The sequence below is a fragment of the Tachysurus vachellii genome, chromosome 8, assembly GCF_030014155.1.
Source record: "Tachysurus vachellii isolate PV-2020 chromosome 8, HZAU_Pvac_v1, whole genome shotgun sequence".
Taxonomy (NCBI): Eukaryota; Metazoa; Chordata; class Actinopteri; order Siluriformes; family Bagridae; genus Tachysurus; species Tachysurus vachellii.
This window is the reverse complement of record NC_083467.1, coordinates 17882357-17901359: the sequence shown is the minus strand read 5'-3', so window position 1 is coordinate 17901359 and position 19003 is coordinate 17882357. Positions and strand designations below refer to the sequence as shown.

The following is a 19003-nucleotide window of genomic DNA, read 5'->3' as shown; positions in this document are numbered from 1 at the left end:
TATGTTCGTTTTGTTCATTCAGTCATTTAAAGATCCTTGCTTGTTTTGACAGTTCGACATTACTTGAGCTCATAATTGGTCTCAATTACAGATCCCACTCGTTCAGATATTACATTTGTTTGTTCCTGCACACAGTATTCATGTGTTAAGTTATTTTAAAATATAATTTGTTCCAATTCCTATAATATAAAAACTACTAGGAACAATTAAATGACCATGACCTTTACCAGCTAGTCAATAACGATCACTGCATGTTGATGTTAATGATCATTTTTTGAGTTTCATAAACCATAACTTCATACTTTTACTCATAACGTGAAGTAGGCCTATTTTAGAGAATTTGTATCTGTATTCATTTACAGCATTAATTGTTCATTTATAATAATAATAAAATAATAATTTCTATTTAATAGCAACTGTAACATTCTATAACTTTGTATGAACTTGAGTGGAATGACTGAATACATATGTGTATATACTGTGTAGGATGTGGACATTGGGCATGGACAGAGGAAGAGCAGCAGTAACTCTTGTGGTTCTCCTATTGAGGACACTGAGGACGTGTGGAAAAGGAGAACACCTGAGCTCTCCACAAATAGTGGCTCTAACACTCACTGCATCTGAGTAAGTATAATAGCTCTTATTATACAAAGTTAGAAATGATGATACAGTGTGAGATACAAATGAATTTGCATCTCAAAGAATGGCTGAACGAGCAGTGATGTAAGAGCAACTGATAAATCAGCTTCAGCTGTGTGGTCACAAACCTCCCTCTCATACTGTATGTCCCTTATTTAAATATTATATGCATATGCCCCAAGTTTACCCTCATATATACTTCATTTATATTAAATACATCCTGTAAATGCTGTAAATCCTGAACTTCAGTTATCAATATTTATTTCAGTATATGAAAAGCTTTAATTAGATTTATTAGTAATACTAATTTAAATAACAATATTTCAGTTTAGTGTTGATACAATTAGTCAATGAGAAAATCAAATTGTATATTATAAAAAAAAAATCATATTAACCTAAACATGTCAGGAAAAATAAAACAAATATACAAATAAAGACAAAACAAAGTTTAAAGAAGCAATGAAACCTTTTTCTTACTGGAAAAATTGTTACTGTTTGCATTGAATTCTGTTTATCCAATACTAACTAAACTTTGTGTATTAGTTTGCAGTGATGTTTGGTGTCTCGTGTGATGTGTCCAGTCCTGAAGACTTTGACTGCACAGGAACAGAGTATTTAACCACTTTTTTAGCTTTAACCTTTATCCCAATGTAGTGCCTTAAGGAGCACTTTTTGAGCTCAGTGCCTTTATATGTTGTCCTCACCCCATAATTCCTCTTTTCCATCCACTGTGAGGACACTCCAGCTCAGCGTACCTAAACCAAGAACAGTACAGGAGGACCACAGCACTGTAAATTTCTTTTCGCTTTTTTTAATCCTCTGTGTTGGCAATTTTCTAATGCTTGATTTGAATTTATCTCCAGGAAGTAACATCTGTTAAGAAACACATGGCGTTTTTTGTGTAGCCTGCATTTAATATCTTGTATGACAACAAACCTTTAGTTCAACCTTTCAATAGCTGCTGGCTTACTGGTTAATTAGTAATTTGTAGAAAATATCACATTCGGCTAAATCCATCTGTGGACACAGTGATCATGACCATTTTCTTTTATTATATAATCAGTTTTATAATACATTCAGAAACTCTGATTGCACTAGGCTGTTCTCAGTGTTGAAACTGATATATGCTAACAGGCCTTTATTGGACTACACTGTATTGCTGAAATGTCCATGTATTCTCTTACCTGTACTTTTGCTTCCCTTTATTGTCTGCAGAATGCCTTTGAGTATGTGTAAAATCTCACTTAGCAATAGTTAATATACAGAAGTTATATAGGCTCTGCACTCTAAGTAAACATGCAATGCTCTTGGGAACAAGTTCACAGGGTTTAAAACGTTTATACACAGCATTTGCCATTTTTGAAAGCTTGACTACACTTGTTGCGTTTATTATAATCTCAAATGCCTTATATTAAAAGCTGATATTTTATGACTTTTTAATTATGAATATGTTCAGGTTTATGGAATATGGGTTGTATTATTTGTGTGTGATTCCCTTTAACTTATTAGATGTAGTGTGTAGAGTATTGTGACTGTCAGTTCATGTGGAAAAGGTACTCAGATTTGTCAGACTGGTGTTGCCCTATATTTGTGTGCATGTATACTGAATGCACACCTTTAGTGCAGCTAAACATTACTTGTGGATATGACAGCTGTAAATTACATGTCATGATTTCAATGAAGTAAGCAGTATGTAAAGTCATGTACCTGCACACACATAATAATGCATTACACATATGGGGGTTATGTGTAACAAACAGGTATGAGTGCTGCAAAAAGAAAAACGTTTTAACTAGGCTGAGCACAAAGAAAAACACACTGTTCATTGCTCATGCTTGTTTCAAAGGCAGTTCTGCTGTAATATATTTTCAAACTGTGCATTAAAGTGTAATGCATAAAACTTTCATGACTGTGTTTTTTTTATTTCACAAAGCTGTACAGTATTTGTTCTCCACAAGATTTCACAGCACAACATAGAATAAAATGTCCTATTTGTATAGATGAGTTTGTGAACAGACTTATGTATGTATGTATGTATGTATGTAAATATATTATATTTATATTAACCAGAGATCATAAATTAACTCTATAAATAAAATGTATTCATATAAAAAATACTGTAGCCATGCACTGAACACTAAATGCAATACCCAAGATGCTTACTCAACTCCGTAAAGCAACATATTTCCTGAGAACAGTTTTTTTGTTATTTAAACAGTAAAAAAATAGCAAACCACCAATGTTCAGATATTACTGATTTTTTACCTTTAGTAGCCTGTTTAAATGGTCACGTGAATTTAATGTTTTCAATCCCAGGGTCAATAACTCAAAAGTAAGTAGGGCTTTTAAAAACCTTCAGCTTGGACGAGACTTTGTCCATTTAATGGAAATAGTTGTTCTCTTGACGCATATAAACAAGATCCTTCTAATAGTTGGATTAGTTTTTAATGTTTATAAAACAGGCCTAAATCTGTATGCAGTGGGTGTCTGAATTTATTATTTATTTATTTATTCATTGATTTATTCACTTAAATTAGTCTTTTTGAGGCAAAAAGTTAGAGAAGCTCTGTATTAGAGGATTACAGTAATTAATTTGAGGCTTTAGACCCACATCCAGCCCTGAGGATTTGTATACAGTACATTAGACACAGGCTACACAGTTGTAGTTAAATGCACGTGAAGGGGTAAGTGTGGTAGTTATTGTGTTCCTCACAGTACTTCTCATTGGTCTTAACCTGTTTTTCCCCCATAGACACATAAATACAGATCAGCGTTTTAATATACAGCGTTAAATTTACAGCTCAACGTCACTGCGACGTGGCGTAGCGCGCGTGCATGACTAATAACAGGCAGCTCTTTAACCCAGCCGGAGCGCGTGAACAACAAAAAACCGGGTAGCGATGGGAGCACGAGGAAAAGAAACCCGGTCGAAACCGAGCAGCAGGTACAATAACTCCATCACACGTACTGTACTGTATATGCTCCGGTGTCATGCAAATCACGCGCGTTTGTCATAGCATGTTATTTATATACTCTCGGTGTTTCTAAGCTTCCCCACAGCGTTTTTAGTAACGTAACACAATCGCTTATGTAATGCGCTTCACGGTTGCTGTACATAACGAAAGATTAACGCTCCAAGCGCAGTATGCATGTGTCAGCAAAAAAGTGCGCGAGACACATTTATTCCAGGCATTAAAGGGAAACGACAGGACGCCTGTATTGAGTTTGCATTCACATTATTGTTGTTGTTGTTGTTTTTTTAAATAATGTTTTATATGTCGTATGCATTTCACCTGATGTGTGATTTTAAGGCAAGAAACGGGTCATACGAGCAGGTATGATTACACAACAGGTAGGCTTTTATTAATGCTCCTCTGTCTTTGTGCCAGATCAACACACCTTTTAGATTTCATTTAAAAGGACACTTTTTTTTTCATATGTCAAAGTGAGAAGAATGACAGCAGCACATTCTCTTCACACCTCCTCTCTGTTGTGTTTGGTGTTTATTAGAAGAAAAATAAACACAATTCCCCCTCCCCCTTTAAAAAAAAAACAAACAAACAAAAAAAAAAAGATATTTAAATTCATTTCACCAGGAAGGTTGATCTGGAGTTCACTTTTTCACCAAAATAGTGATGTGGCACACACTGGCTTGGCATCTGACTTATGTAAAGGACTCGTTTAAAATCACGACTAAGAGTAAAAATGTCTATATGTGGTCTATATTTCATAATAAACGTATCTGGAGTGGATATTCTCCAAATATCCCAGAAATAAAGGTACTACAGTGCACCATTCCTTGTCCTTAATGTGGAACCAATAAGAATGCACATCATCTACCTTTAGTGTGGATGTGTAAAATTTTAAAAATGATTAAATCTATATGATTGGATTTAAAACTTTATGCCAGACGAGCCATCACAGGAAAAAATACAATTTGTATTTTGAGTGTATGGAGTTGAGGGTAAAGAGGTGAACTGTTTAAAATCTCTTTAGTTTTACATGCATTTGAAGTCTGGTATGACCTTAATTCCCACTTATCTTTATGGCCTATCAATTCTATCTGTTTTATTGGACTAGATTTTATGAATTGCACTGCGATATAAAAATTGCAATTGTGTCTTAAGGGTGCCGTTAAGTTCAGCCTGGCTAACACACAGTAACATGTATCTTTACACTGCTGCTGGAGACAGAGGGTAGAAGTGTTTAGATAAAGTTCCAGGCAAAGTTTTCCCGCCTTGCTGTGCATATGAAGGCGGGAATGTCTGTGGAACGTTGTGTTCTCGCTGAGCCATGCTTTTGCTTACTGATCTGTTTGTCTTGATGCTAGACAAACAAAGTGTGTGTGTGTGTGTGTGTGTGTGTACTTGCAAGTGATTTCATGTTAAAGCTGCATTACAGATAAAAGGGTGAATGTAAGAGATTGTTGTGCTCCAAGAAGTTGGCTTTGTGTGTGTTGTGTGTGTGTGTGTGTGTGTGTGTGTGTACTTGCAAGTGATTTCATGTTAAAGCTGCATTACAGTTAAAAGGGTGAATGTAAGAGATTGTTGTGCTCCAAGAAGTTGGATTTGTGTGTGTGTTGTGTGTTTTGTGTGTGTGTGTGTAGCTCAGAGCATGCTTCAGGCTATAATTACCTGCTCTTTTGCATTACCTGCTTCATACCCCGAAATGAAAAGGCATGCAAGTCCTTCTGCAACCGGTTCCCTGCACGACATTTACTGTACCAGCAACTGGTTTCTCATATTGTTAGTTTCTTCTATAGCAGTTACATTTTTAGAAGTATCACACAATAAATACACTGACGTAAAAGAGGGCATTTACCACTTGACCTTCACAGTAAGAAGTCATTGTTTGCTCTTTGTAAGGTGAAACTATTCTAGCACATGTGGATTAATCATTTCAAAAGGAGGATTAGTGTATAAAGAAAGCATGTTCTATAAGCTTCCTTTGGGCAGTTTTGCTTCATCAAGCAGAACTGATCCTCACATGGTTATAAGAATGCAGTCAGCAGTGGTCTACTTTAAACATATAGGATGTTTAACCCAGTGCTTTCTAGTCCTACATCTGCATTATATTTTTCAGCTTATCACCTACTCTAATATACCTAAATTAATATAAAACTATACCTAATTAATATAATTAAATGATTTTATTAGGTGCCATTAAAACTCAGGAGTCTTTCACGACAGGACAGGACATTACTGGGCCTAACTATAAAGTATATTATACACAATTTGTGAAGATGTTGGATTGAAATGATTACAAAAATCAATGCTTAAACTTTGTTTTTATGGAATTAGACAATAAATAGATAAAAAATAAAAATGAAAAGCCTGCAAGTATGGATGTTTTGAAGAACAATTTCAGTTTAACAGAATTTGGCGACCTATTCTCTTTCTCTTAGTACCTACTAAAAGACCTTGGGCTTGCATTATTTTGAGCTATAAGTCTCTCAGCAACACTACCGGAATTTAAGTTTGTAATTATTAGAACAAATCCTTTGTACAGCCTCCAGCTTTAAAAGTCTAATCTTCCCTGTTCAGGCTTTCAGTGCCGCAGGTTTCTGTGGCGTACTTATGAATGACCTCATCGCAAAACTCCAATCTCCTGCAGAGAGACTCAGGGGAAATCAGAGCAAACCTAAACCACAGGATAAAGTATAGAGTATGTTTCTTGATTAATCATTAGTTAATGATTAGGAAACGTAGGCCATAAGTTTTTTATTTTACGTGTAAGCTCCAATGTGTATCACATTAACACACAAACACTGTTTTGGCTTATCATATTACTAGCTGATTATAAAGATTAAGATTATCTAGACTATTTTTGCTCTGTATAAAACACAATATGCATGAAGAATCTTATATTAAACTCGTCCATGCTGTTGGCTGATTAAAAAAATAATCCTATAAAGAAACTAAAAAATAAAATGTATAAAAGTATGTGACCGTAGTTAAGTGCATTTAATCATAGTAATATTGGATTTGTGTATTTATTGTTCTGGTAACTTATATACATCTACACTAAGGCATGTAAATGGTAAAATAATAAAATAATAATTTATGTCTTTAAATTCTAGTCACTAGTCACAGGGATACATTTTTGGTGTTGCTTAGCACGGTAAAACCATTAAACAACAGAGAAAGGCACAGACACATGCATATACATTTTGGCACCTTAAAGAAATTCTATTTTTTCTATTTTCTATTTTTTCTCATTTTTTTTCTATTTTTTTCTAGACAAACTGAAAAAACCTCAACACCTGCTTATCATATGTTCAGTACTAAATCTGTTTCATCAGTCACCATAAACATTTTATATATTTTAGGCTGGCATTTTATGTTGATATGATTGTTTTATAGCTAAATTAAACTGGTGTTAGTCCAGGCCAGTGACTTTGTTTCATTCTCTTTTATTGTGTATGTCACCTCCTTCACTGAGTTACAATAAAGTAAAAGTAAGAACGTGTGAAATTGTGTGAAAACCTGAATCTCTTTAGAAAAATGTGATTTGTTTTTATATATTATTTTATTTACTACTTTATACAGTATGACTTCACAAATCAGTGTCTCAGTGCATGGAATGTTTAATCATTTGCACTAAATTTGATAAAATACTGAATTTCATGAACTTATCTATATGTATCCCTGTTTATCATCCAAAATTCCACTTTGGCCCATCTGGCCTCAATCCTGTCCATTAGTATGTGCTCAGTGTAGGAAGTTGTGTGTTAGTCTTCTCGCTGTCATGTAGCCAGTGTGATGATGGCTCCTGATTTGGCTGTGCTCTCCTGCTAATGTAATTAGAAAGCATTTGCATGGACTGATTACAGAAGAATGTGACTTGGATGAGTGTTATTTTTGGATTCAACTTGGCTACTTGGCCTTAGTGTCCTTGTCTTAGACATGTAGGGTATATATACACACACACACACAGGGACCCTGCTAAACCTCAGTATGTGCTGCCCTGTGTTTAACTATGTGTTTTCTATTTCTGCTTTTACACTGCTGGCTGATTATCTCTGTTGATGTTGATATTGGATCTCTAAAAAGAGTGAAATTATATAGTTGAGATTTCCAAATGATGTCTAATGCTTAGCATTAATATGAGATATACCATGCTGCATATCATTTTAAGTCCTTTGTGGTGAGGTCGGATCCGAGCTGCTGTCCCCTGGTGGACTCCTGATTGCTGTCTGGAGATTTAGTTATATATTTATACATAACTGCACCTTTACCACATTTGCAATTACTTTTCTCATAGTTAGTAAATAATTCATAGTGTTTATTGAATAATGTGTTTTAAAAGGAATAAAGAAATCATTGTTTGGGACATTTAAGGGTTAAAACTGGCTTCTGTGTCTAACTGCGTCAAACTATACTGGTACCAGGCTGTTGTCTTTTCAGCTGATAACATATCTCTTGCTGTCATATTATATTAGCTGTCATTATATAGAAGTCTGTCTCTGTCTGTCTGTCTCTCTCTCTCTCTCTCACACACACACACACACACACACACACACACACACACACACACACACACAAAATGCTTATAGGTCTTCTGATGAGGCTGAGCCTGAAGCTGTCTCTGTAGTGGAATAGTGGAATAGAGAAGAGAAGAGGAGGGGGTGGGGGCAAAGCGCGAAGTCCATGACAAAGGAACAGTAGGTTTTACTGTCTGGCTGACCTCCAGGGCTCATTATTGCACTACCAAAGTTGCATACCAACAACGGAGAAACCTTTTTGTAAGAGCGAGCAGCCTGAGCAGGTACAAAAATATGAACAAAAAAGCAGAAATGCAAAATAAAAATTGCTTAAATGTAAGAAGGATGAGTAGAGAGGGAAGAAAAATTTAGATGAGTAGTTAGGCTCTTTGAAGCAGGACTAAGTGCAAGAATGAAGCAGTGGAGGGGATTTTAAGCTGGGAGGCAGTGTGCGAGTGTGAGCAGTGTTCACTCGCGAGTCATTGAGTTAAAAATAACTTTATTGTGGTAGATCATGTTTTGGTAGGAGGGACCTGCTTTCCATGCTAGGACAGCCCGTTGGGCAAGGGAGTAATATGCATGTGTGCGAGTGTGTGTTTGTGCATGCGGGTGTGTGCACGCTGACAGAAGAGGAGTGAGTACTGTGCTCTGCTCGACACACATCCACACACCCATTTCTGCTGTTCCTGTGCTACTCTGACACTGTGTGTCCTGTGCTTTAGATGATGCGGTGGATATAAACCTGGGCTCCATGAGTGCTATGAGTGACTCTCTGGATGCGCTAGACACTCCATGCAGTCTTGGCGAGAAAGCAGCCATATTTCGAGAAGGGAAGGGCAATGTGAGTGCGCTCAGTGGCGGCGACCATGCCCTAATCACACTGCACTCGCCCTACCAGCCGCCCGGTGCCGTGCACAACAGGACTGCCTCGGCAGCAGCAGCTCTCTGCAGAGGGAATAGGTAGGACTGCTTTCCTCCTCCCTCCTACAGACTTCTGTTCTCATACCTCTAATCATGTGTCTCAAGTAATAGGCTCTGTTTGACTTGCTATTGATTATGATGTTTAAACAACTGCTGCCTTGTGGAGACGAGTGTGAGGCAAGTGTGGATCTATGAGTGTATACATAAGTGTATGTATGTGCACACTGTTTCTCTTTTTTGTACAGATGTATGTCTATCTGTCTGTGTAACTCACTTTTCAGCAGTTAATCTTTAACATATGTAATCGGTAAGAACGTCCCAATGAGACACAGAGCAGCCTTTGTGCTCTCGCACAAGTTTGGCTGAAAAGTGAGGTAGACTTTGTCCCTGTAAACATCGTCTCAACGTTTGGGCTGTACTTCAAAACCGGACAGCGAACTGGACTCAAATCAAGCACCTGCTACTTTCCAGGCTGTTCTCAGTAACTCAGTAAGCGTGGTGTTAATAGAGAGCTTATGATACGCTGAGAGATGGCTTGAACTGGGAATGCAAGGCCTCTGCATAGAAGTGTGTTTAAATTTTTGATTTTGCTACCTTGTCTGATGCCATTTTTTCACATAGACACATCACATTTTGTTTGCTTTGTCTGGACATTACAGGATTATATGGTTATACAGACGTGCTCTGTTTGTTTGTTGCGTAAACAGCAATCAAAACAACCAAAATGGCCGACATGCTTGCTCATATCAGACACACCCCAGCAAGACACATGCCAGAATTCCACACAGACACATGCTTTTACAGTATTGATACTCTTACATGTTGACATACATAAAACTTTCTTAAACATTAGAGAGAGCTACGCTTTGTGTACAGCAGCACACTGTTGCAGACCAGGGCTGAGTTCTCCCCTGTTAGTGCACTTTTTAATGGAATCTTTCTCTTTCTTCATTCTTTCTTGCTCCCTCAATATCTCGCTCTCCGAGATATTTGTATTGTGTTATGAAATTTCTGTTTTTTGCACCACATGCACACTTTGAATCTGGACCACTGCATTCAATTCATTTATCAACGCCATTAAAATTTTGCTTGAGGTTTATCGACAACGTGCGGCCCGTTATTAAGGATGAGCTCACCACTCCAGCCTGCTGCTCTCCAGGCTGCATGGGAAATTAGATGTCTCAGGTAGACACGGTGATGTCATCCCTGGCTTAAGAGAGTGTGTCTCCAGGGAGACGGCGTTTCACTTGGCTGGCCCAGCATCAAAATGACCTCACCTCTGCCTCCTGCCCTGCACAGAATAGCCTCTCCTCATAACAGCAGCTCTGTGGCTGCAATAAGAAAATCAAACCGACTCAAGATCATTTATTTTTAATACTTTACATGCTATAATGCTTATTGTATCATAATGCTTTTAAATGAGTCGATTTTGGTTTCTTTCTTTCTTGCCAGGAAATGTCGACAGGGCGAGGAGATGCAGATGAATATGGTCCAAAACTCCTTCCCAGACCTGTTTACCTCCGAGTATTTGTTACCCTGTACCAAAAACAGCTCAACTCAGGTAAAAAAAAAACAACACCTCTATACTGTACCTAAACTCACTCTTAGCACCTGTACACATGGGGTATACATTTCATAGTTGCAGTTGTTAAATATTGATTTAAAGCCTAAAATGTTATGGCTGAAATGATTAGTTGACCTAATTAAAACAAACTTTATTACTTTATTTATTTTAAGATAGAAAACTGTTAGCTATTTGGCCAATTACTTAAGTTTACCTAGTGGCTTAGGTTTCATTTTAACTTTAAGGGTGGATTCACTGCTCATAGCATCCAGCCACTCATATGCTTAACCTTTTCAACTAAACATGTATGTGTAGTGGCAGAAGAATATTTTACAAAAGTATATGGACACCTGACCATCACACCCATACGTGGACATTCCCAAAAATGCTTCTGTAAAGTTTGAAGCACAGATTGAAATGTCTTTGTATGCTGTAGAATTACAGTTTCACTTCACTGGAGAAAGATTACAGCATGACAATGCCCCTGTGCACAAGGCAAGCTCTACAAAACTATACTTTACCAAGTTTGGTGTTGAAGAACTCAGATGGCCTCAACGGAGTCATGACCTCAGTCTTACCTAACAGCTTTGGGATGACCAAAGATTAGAAGGGCATCTGTGATCCAGTCCTCCTCACCTGACAATCAGTGCCTGAGCTCATTAATGCTCTAGTGGCTTAATGGGCAAATCCACACAGCTACGTTCCTACATCTGCTGGAAGCTTTTATATTATAGTGGAGATTATTGTAAAAGGAAAGGAAGACAAAATGGAGGATTAATAGTGAATCACTTTACACATGTAAACGATGTAACAAAGATTTTGTTCGTTGTCATATTGTCTATTACTCCACATAATTACAATTATAACTTGGCGGCTTGGCATTGTTGGTAACTATTATACTTTAACTCATTATATTAAACAACACCAGCTTCAGTGGTCAAATTGATGCACTACTGCATCCACATCACTGTTTTAGACACTTGTACTCATTCAATAGAGTATTAGATATTTATTTAGCATCTGAGAGATGTAGGTATCCAAATTGTAAAGTTCTTTAAAGTTGGCTAACATTGTGAAAACATTCGGCATCATTTTGACTGATTTGGTCCTTTTCATTTTCATCTTGATGCCATACATTGATTTGTTCATAGCTATTTTTGAGTTGGTTCACTTTGACATTGGCTGGAAGGTTTATCGGTCTTACAGCATGGGAGAGGGGAATGTGTGTTGTTTGGATTCAGATCAGACTAGAACAAAATACACTTTTCCAGTAGACACTATAATTCATTTACAATAGCAGTGTAACAGTTGTAGTCACTATCATGAATAAATATGTCTGTTAATTTTAATTAATTTTAGTTAATTTTAAACAATATGAAGCATTCAGGTTGCAGCAATTATATTTAATTTTTAAGAAAACCATGGCAATAGTTTGCTGTGACTGCTAACTGACAGTCTCACGTTACATATTTACCCAAGTTTTAGCCTTATTAATCACTAGGTAAATGATGCTGAAGTTAAATTTCACACCTGTTACATGCACAAAAATAAACAAGCTATGACGAAAGGTAGAGGTGCCTATAAATTTGTTCCAAATTTTACAAACAACAGTTAACAAAGCTTAAAAATGAAACCATGAAAACTGAGGATTTTTAAGGGAAGGGGAAAATTCACTCCACTTCAAATGCTCAATAAGTCAGAAATTACGATTATGGAAGAAATTAATGTGTACCCTTAGCCAGTAATATTAAAGAATTTGTGTTACTATGGCGAAATTGTTAACAATCTGGCTATCCTGAATTAAGACACTTCCTACCCCTCTACCACACACACACAAACAAACTCTACAAGCAGCCCTGATAGGCTGGCAGTATAAAAGTAAACACGGTCATGTCAGCTTATCTCTCCACCATTTACTCTTCACCATTTTAATGCCATGGCAACCATTTTGCTTTGTATTTAATTTTGTTTGCCATGTTATGCAAGGTGATGAAAGCTCTCATGCATCACATACACTGTCCTGATAAACTAGATCTACATCCTATCCCTATGTTTACACTGCCTATGTGAAAGTGAAATAAAGGAATGTTGACCAGTGCTTTATTTTTCCTGTATGCATCCAGTCCAGAGGTTTGTCTAAAGTCATTTTAAACTCTTAAATTGTGCTTCAAATGGTGTACTATAGACTATGCACTTAAACTTTGTACTCTTCTATCTAGTGTATGAAATTTAGAAGGGAAGTATCTTCTCAAATTAGTTATTTTTGTTCATTGTTGGTTTAATAATTTATTTACTATAAATCGTTCACCAATCGATGGCAGATGAGGTCAAATGCATGAAGTGTGAGTTTTAGTGGAATACACTGAGTTTTTTAGGTTTCGTACACCTGAGAGCTACTGTATGTAAGCATAGCTGCGGCCATTAAATGCACGAAGTGTCAAATATTCCATGCTTTATTTTTTCATTTCAATAAGTGCATCATCCAGGTACTTGACGTGCACTTCATCTTCTACTCACACTATTTACACTACAAAATATCATAGCATAGTTCATAAGTATCCAGTTTGGGACTCACCTTTTATCACTTTATCATTTTATCGCTGTTGAAAATGCTTACCCAGGATTGCATGTTTGTGTACGAGTGTCAAAACAGAAATTAGAAGAAGCAGTGTCAGATTAGGATCCTAATTATGGCTATGCAGTTTAACTCAATTTAGTCATTATCTCAATTTTCCTTAAACTCAACAATGTTTTTTAATTTATATGTTTTAAAAGTCGGATAATGCTGAGAATTCTATGTTCTCAGATCCCTAATCATAGGCAATTTGATTATGTTTCAAAAACAACAAACCACCCATGAAAGTAATGTGGATAGTGTGGTAGGGTTGTTATGCTCCCTTCATTTTGATGCCTAGTATTGTTTAACCATGTCCTATACCAATAGATTTATATGGCAAAATAAAACGATGAAGCTAAATTTAATGAAAATAAATAAAATGAACTAAGAATCATTCAGTAACAGGAGAAGACATGGCTCAGCTGAAATTAATGATCAGGTGATGAGACCATGTAACACGGTGGCCTGCATTTCTCAGTAGAGCCCTTCTTATAGCTCCACGACCAGGCATCCTTCTCAACCCTTTATCAGATGAGCATGCTATGGATGCTATGTCTGGATTTGCATCTGAGAGGCTCCTTTGAGCTGATAATTATTTACCAGTCAGGTTGCAATGTTTAATTCCTCCAGTCTGAAAATAGTCAGATGTTGGACACTCTGTAAAGGTCAGTACCTGACTTCTGTTTGGGAACCTGGTCCATTATATAAGAGGTTGCAGGTTTAAGAATCATGAAGCCAACATTCAAATGATTAGGGCTGTGCACCTTGGACCTGTCTTCTAATGTTTATAGGTTACCTAACTGCCTTTTACAGTCTTTAGACTGTAGTCACTTCGGTCTGTAGCCCCCACTGACCTACACACTTATAAAGATCCCTGAATCCCTCTTAACCCCTCCATGACCCCCTCCACTATGTGAAGGATTCAGATGAAGGTTCTTCTTGCATGCCCTTAGTCAGAACATCTGGGTAGCTTCTTCCCCATTTACTTCCTCCACATAGAACCTTTTTAAATTATAGTCATTTAGGAGCCTGCAAGAGATGTATACTTTGTGCAGTTTATTTTTTGCAAGTCCCTTAAAGATCTTGTTTATGAACCTTCTATGTAAAGGCAGCACTGGGTGGTAGACCTCGTCACCTTGGCTTATAGACAGGCTGGACTGTGACATGCCACTCTACAAGGACTGTCTCCTCAACACAGGCTTTATTTAGAGGCTTCCCACTTAAGACGTCTGTGCTGCTGCTACCTGGGTATCACCATGCACTTTTTCCAGATTGTACAAGATTAAGTTTGGTTTTCCCACTGGGGTGAATGTGGTGGTTGTCGCTGAGCAACCTTTTTAGGGCTGGCTTATGCTTATAAGTCCTTTTCCTCATGACATTACACAGCATCACAGTTAAAAAGAAGTGAAATATAATGCCAGTTAATGACCCCATATAACCACCATGGTGTCTTGACGTTTGGAATACCTTATTCATCTCTAATGACTAATGAAAGTCATAGTATGAAAAATGGCTAATACACTATTCTGGACTCTTTTTCACTCCTTGTAGTTTTTCATAACATGATTATTTAACAAAGATGGTAATTGAAATACTCATGTTACATGCATCAGTTCTTTATTGTTATATTTATCATTTGATCCTTAATCCATGAATAGGCTGCATATGGAGGTTATTACTTTGTGTGTCTTTAGCCCTGGTGCTAAATAAGTTCAATATGGCACATAGGTTAAACATGATGTGGCTTCATGTATGCCGGCAGGAGATGAACTGAGTTAATAAATGGCTAAGAGAGTGTCTGAATTAGTGGATTAAAGAAAGACAGGTGAAATGGAAAGTTCCTTGAGAGCTATTTTGAGTGATCTGTTGAGTGAAACAGTTTGAGAGACTGACACAGGTTCTTGCTCATGCAGACATGATGACCATGTGGCTGTATAATTACCATCAGTTGTGTGATGTAGAGAAAGGCCAGATCAGCAGGCATTGTGTGTGTGTCTGTGTGTGTGTGTGTGTGAGAGAGAGAGAGAGAGAGAGAGAGAGAGAGAGAGAGATACTAAGGCCGACTTGGCAGGCTGTGGAAGGCAGGCTCTCTCTCTCCCTCTGTGTGTGTGCGTGTTTGTGTGTGTCAGAAAGGCCAGCTCGGACTTGTGCTAACGGCTGAAATTGGAGCAGCACGCAGCAGAGTGGTGGAGCTTGGGACAGTATTAGAGTTGGCTGTTCACAGTCTCTTAATGAATCTCTTTCAAGTGTCTCTTTTTACTCTGCAAAACTCTCTCTATCCCCATAGTTAGTAATTATGTGGTTTAATACAAGCACACGTAGGCTTAATGTTTCTAAAATGTTTTCAGTTAAAACAGAAGGGACAAAGTTGGGGTGTGGTGTTGAATGTATGAAAAGAATGAAACACTTGTTTGAAACCAATTCGCATCTTACCTTCCGCTCTAAACAGTCTTACATATACAGCATGCTGCTATCATACAAATCAACATAAAATCAATCATATGTAAATACTTTCTAAACCCTTACCTATGATCTTTCTCCAAATTCCAGCTGTTTCCATTAAGTAACTGTTTGCTGTATCCTCAAGCTCCCAAACCCCTGTAGGTAGATCCAGACATAACATATCTAACTCTCATAAGCACATACTGTTTTTACTGTGGTAACTGAATAATTCATAGCAGTTACTGAGTAATATGTTTTAAGGTGCATAACTGCATAATAAGTTTAGGGAATTAAAGATGATTTGTCTACCCTTGCTGCAGGCTTTCTCATGCACTGAGTAATCAATAATCATATGCAGGAAACAGCATAATTTACTTAAATAGTCAGCAAAGTTAGATTGTAGCAAACAATCCATAATTATTAGCCAAAAATCTGTTAGCAAGTGAATCTTCTACAAACCAGGATCTCAGGAAGCGAAGAATAATATAGTTTGAATATATCTGAATATCAATAAACAAGGTTGGCACATCATAAACAATGAACATTGACCACTATTTCACACTTAGGATATGTTTACTGTGTGCTATTATAGTGGTAAATGGTGATTGTATTCGGGTGTGTTTAATCAGATATCGAGTTACTGTGAATGTGACCGTGAGTGTGTGGGCTTACACTAAGGTGCAATGTCAACTTTGTAAAATGGCAACAGACAACTTTGTAAAATAGTTATTTACCTACAAATATTTAGTGCAAACATCTCTGCAACAAAGTCACTACTAGTGAATGCTTAACTAGTGAATGCTTAGTATAGCAGATTTTCTTTTTTTTCTTTTCTTTTCTTTATTTTTTGCTTAAATATTTAATTTAAAAAAAAATGTAAACATTTTTCATTTTTTATTTTCTTATTCATCTTTTATTTTGTGCAAGGCCAGTAAACATTATCCAACACAAAATTGGTCTTACAAAGGTATTTTTATAAGAAACAGTAGCTACATGAAGCCCGGCCTGAAAATTATTAACTATATTAAGTTGTGACATAACTTGCTTGATATCTTTTTTGTTGTGTCTTGTCTAAACATCCAACAACAGTTAAATAAGTCAATTAGGTTGTTCTTATTAACCATTAATGCACTGCATAGCTTCTGAACATCATTCGTAGCATTAATGTTTGGTGATATTTGTGCTTGTACTGTATATAAGATTTTCAGCTTGTTACATTTACAAAAAGTGTTACAGAAATTATAGCATTGTATACCTGTAGACTAAAGTACTTTTATGTGTTCATCAAATTCAGGCTTTCCTCTTACTAACTTTCTTAAGTTACTGTTTTGTTTCTCATCAATAAATAACTCCAGACTCCAAGGATTTTCACATTTCACACTGTTTTATGAGGCAAATTGTCTACTTAACATAAGGCCAAACAAGGCTCTGCTATCTGATTTGAATCACACTTGACCCTAATTTGACATCTCTGCATTAGCAAACCCTATTGCACTTCTCTAATGCCTTCTCTGCTATTGTTCAGGACTTATGGGAGGATTCAGTCAGGCTTTCAGCTTTTGTGTTTCTGTGGTTGGAAGGAGTGGAGCTGTGAAGTCACAGCTATAGAAGAAGGTTGGTACCTCTGTGACCTTGTGCTCTTTGCTGGACCGTGTGAAGGGTGCGTTTGGGCTCTTATGGGCCTGACAGGCTTTTCATGGATCAGCTGCAATGGCCATAACAAAAGGAACATGTCAGTTAGCCCAGCTGTATGCCTGTCCCTACGTTATAGATATGAGGCGTTGTATGCTCTCGCTTCTCACAGCCTTGTCATCATCACATCCCCCATCTTACAGCTGAATAGAGCAAGTATTGCATCACTCAGTATTTTCTACTCTCTTCTACTCTTTTGTCTAATCATTTATAAATAGAGCAGAAATGACTGGCTGTTTTTCTGAACATTGTTATTATTATCAACAAGATAATTATAAGGGCAGTGTTCTCTAGATAGGAAATAATACAGAACATTAATACAAAGAACGTCAGACAGATCTATCCAGAGTCAAAGAAATGTCTACTGTTTTATAACAATAATGATCATTTCTTTAGTCTCCACAGAAGGAACCTACTGTGGCTGTCATACCATATTTGACATTAGAAATATGAGTAAAATGTGTATGGGGTGGACTTTGAGGGACAAGTAAATTGCTAGCAGGTTTGTTCGAGTGGAGTCATGAAATGTGGAAAGGCCTTTGCTGCTGACATGCCATTGTTTTAGCTGTGTGTTTTAGGAGCTATTTCAGTCGTGAGAAAGACCCTACATTTGCAGTGTCATGAAAGATTTTCATGACAAAGGCAGCGTGGCAGACCTGCTGTCTCAAATCTCTATTGAATGAAAGAGCCACAGCCCTTTTCTGTGTTATGTATTATGTGTATTATTTGAATAAGCGGCACTGCTGCCTTCGGACTCCTGTCTTGATCCGCATTCACACTTCAATAAATCCTTACGCAACAAAAGGGCTCCCTCTTCAATATCAGCTTGGGCAAAACCTATACAATTTATAACAGACTTCATGCCTCATTCCTCTGTTAGACCTTTCTTCTTTTTTAAGTCATTGCTGCAGCTGATATTTTTGTGTTTACTTTTGTCTCATACTGTATAAGTATCTTATCTCAACCCTATACTGCTGTATGTACTTATGTAATCATCCCTATACGTATGGTCTCATAGTAATTATGTAAGATTTGACCATGAACGCCAGTGTATTTATGGAGCAAATTACAGCTCTAAACACATCTTGACATCATGCTTTATAGTTCAAGGACTGCTGCAGGTTATCCTTCTCCCTCGGCACAGACTAAGAACATGCTGCAATATTTCAAGGCAAGAGAGAAGGTATTATTAGCCTAAACACTCATACTCTTTTCCTGCACCAGGGTTTGTCCTTTCTTTATTTGCTGAGCATGCTAAATTTGTTCACCCAAGAGCAGATTTGGCTTTGTGAATCCCCTTCCCTTGAGATTGATCTCTGATTCCACAAACACTGAGTGAAGCGTTACAGGGAAATGACCCTTATTCCACACCCCTTTATATGTGATGAGAGTGTAAATGTAAATGAGACCTTTTCTTGTAGTTTAATTATGGTAAACATTTATAGCACTAACCCCACAGCACACTGACATACTGTAGGTTTTGATATGATGCTTTAAATGTCTGAGTATAATGTCTTACGACCATTATGTTACTCATGTCTTATTTATGCTACAAGGTGTATTAACTTCCACATTCACTCAGACTGTAATACTTAAAGTGTTTGTACATGATTTTCAGTATTGTGTTATTGTAATAATATATCGG

The 19003-nt window shown here is 37.0% G+C and overlaps 2 protein-coding genes across 9 annotated transcripts in view; both read left to right on the top strand.

Moving 5' to 3' along the window:
- cobll1b (cordon-bleu WH2 repeat protein-like 1b) overlaps positions 1 to 2543 on the top strand; it is a 38501-nt gene extending 35958 nt beyond the window's left edge. For all 6 annotated transcript variants that reach the window (XM_060876688.1, XM_060876690.1, XM_060876692.1 and 3 more), the window contains 2 exons: positions 487 to 624; positions 1183 to 2543. In XM_060876688.1, coding sequence (XP_060732671.1) covers positions 487 to 624 — 138 coding nt within the window. In that variant the 3' untranslated portion in view covers positions 1183 to 2543. The remainder of the gene's footprint in view (positions 1 to 486; positions 625 to 1182) is intronic.
- Positions 2544 to 3444: 901 nt separating this feature from the next.
- Positions 3445 to 19003, top strand: part of grb14 (growth factor receptor-bound protein 14) — a 45019-nt gene continuing 29460 nt past the window's right edge. The window contains exons 1-3 of one of the 3 annotated variants that reach the window (XM_060876680.1): positions 3445 to 3583; positions 8845 to 9082; positions 10496 to 10604. In XM_060876680.1, the coding sequence (XP_060732663.1) occupies positions 8874 to 9082; positions 10496 to 10604 (318 nt within the window). In that variant the 5' untranslated portion in view covers positions 3445 to 3583; positions 8845 to 8873. Of the gene's footprint in view, positions 3584 to 8651; positions 8757 to 8844; positions 9083 to 10495; positions 10605 to 19003 lie in introns of those variants that run through there. The other 2 variants (XR_009648966.1, XM_060876679.1) reach the window with 2 other exon arrangements.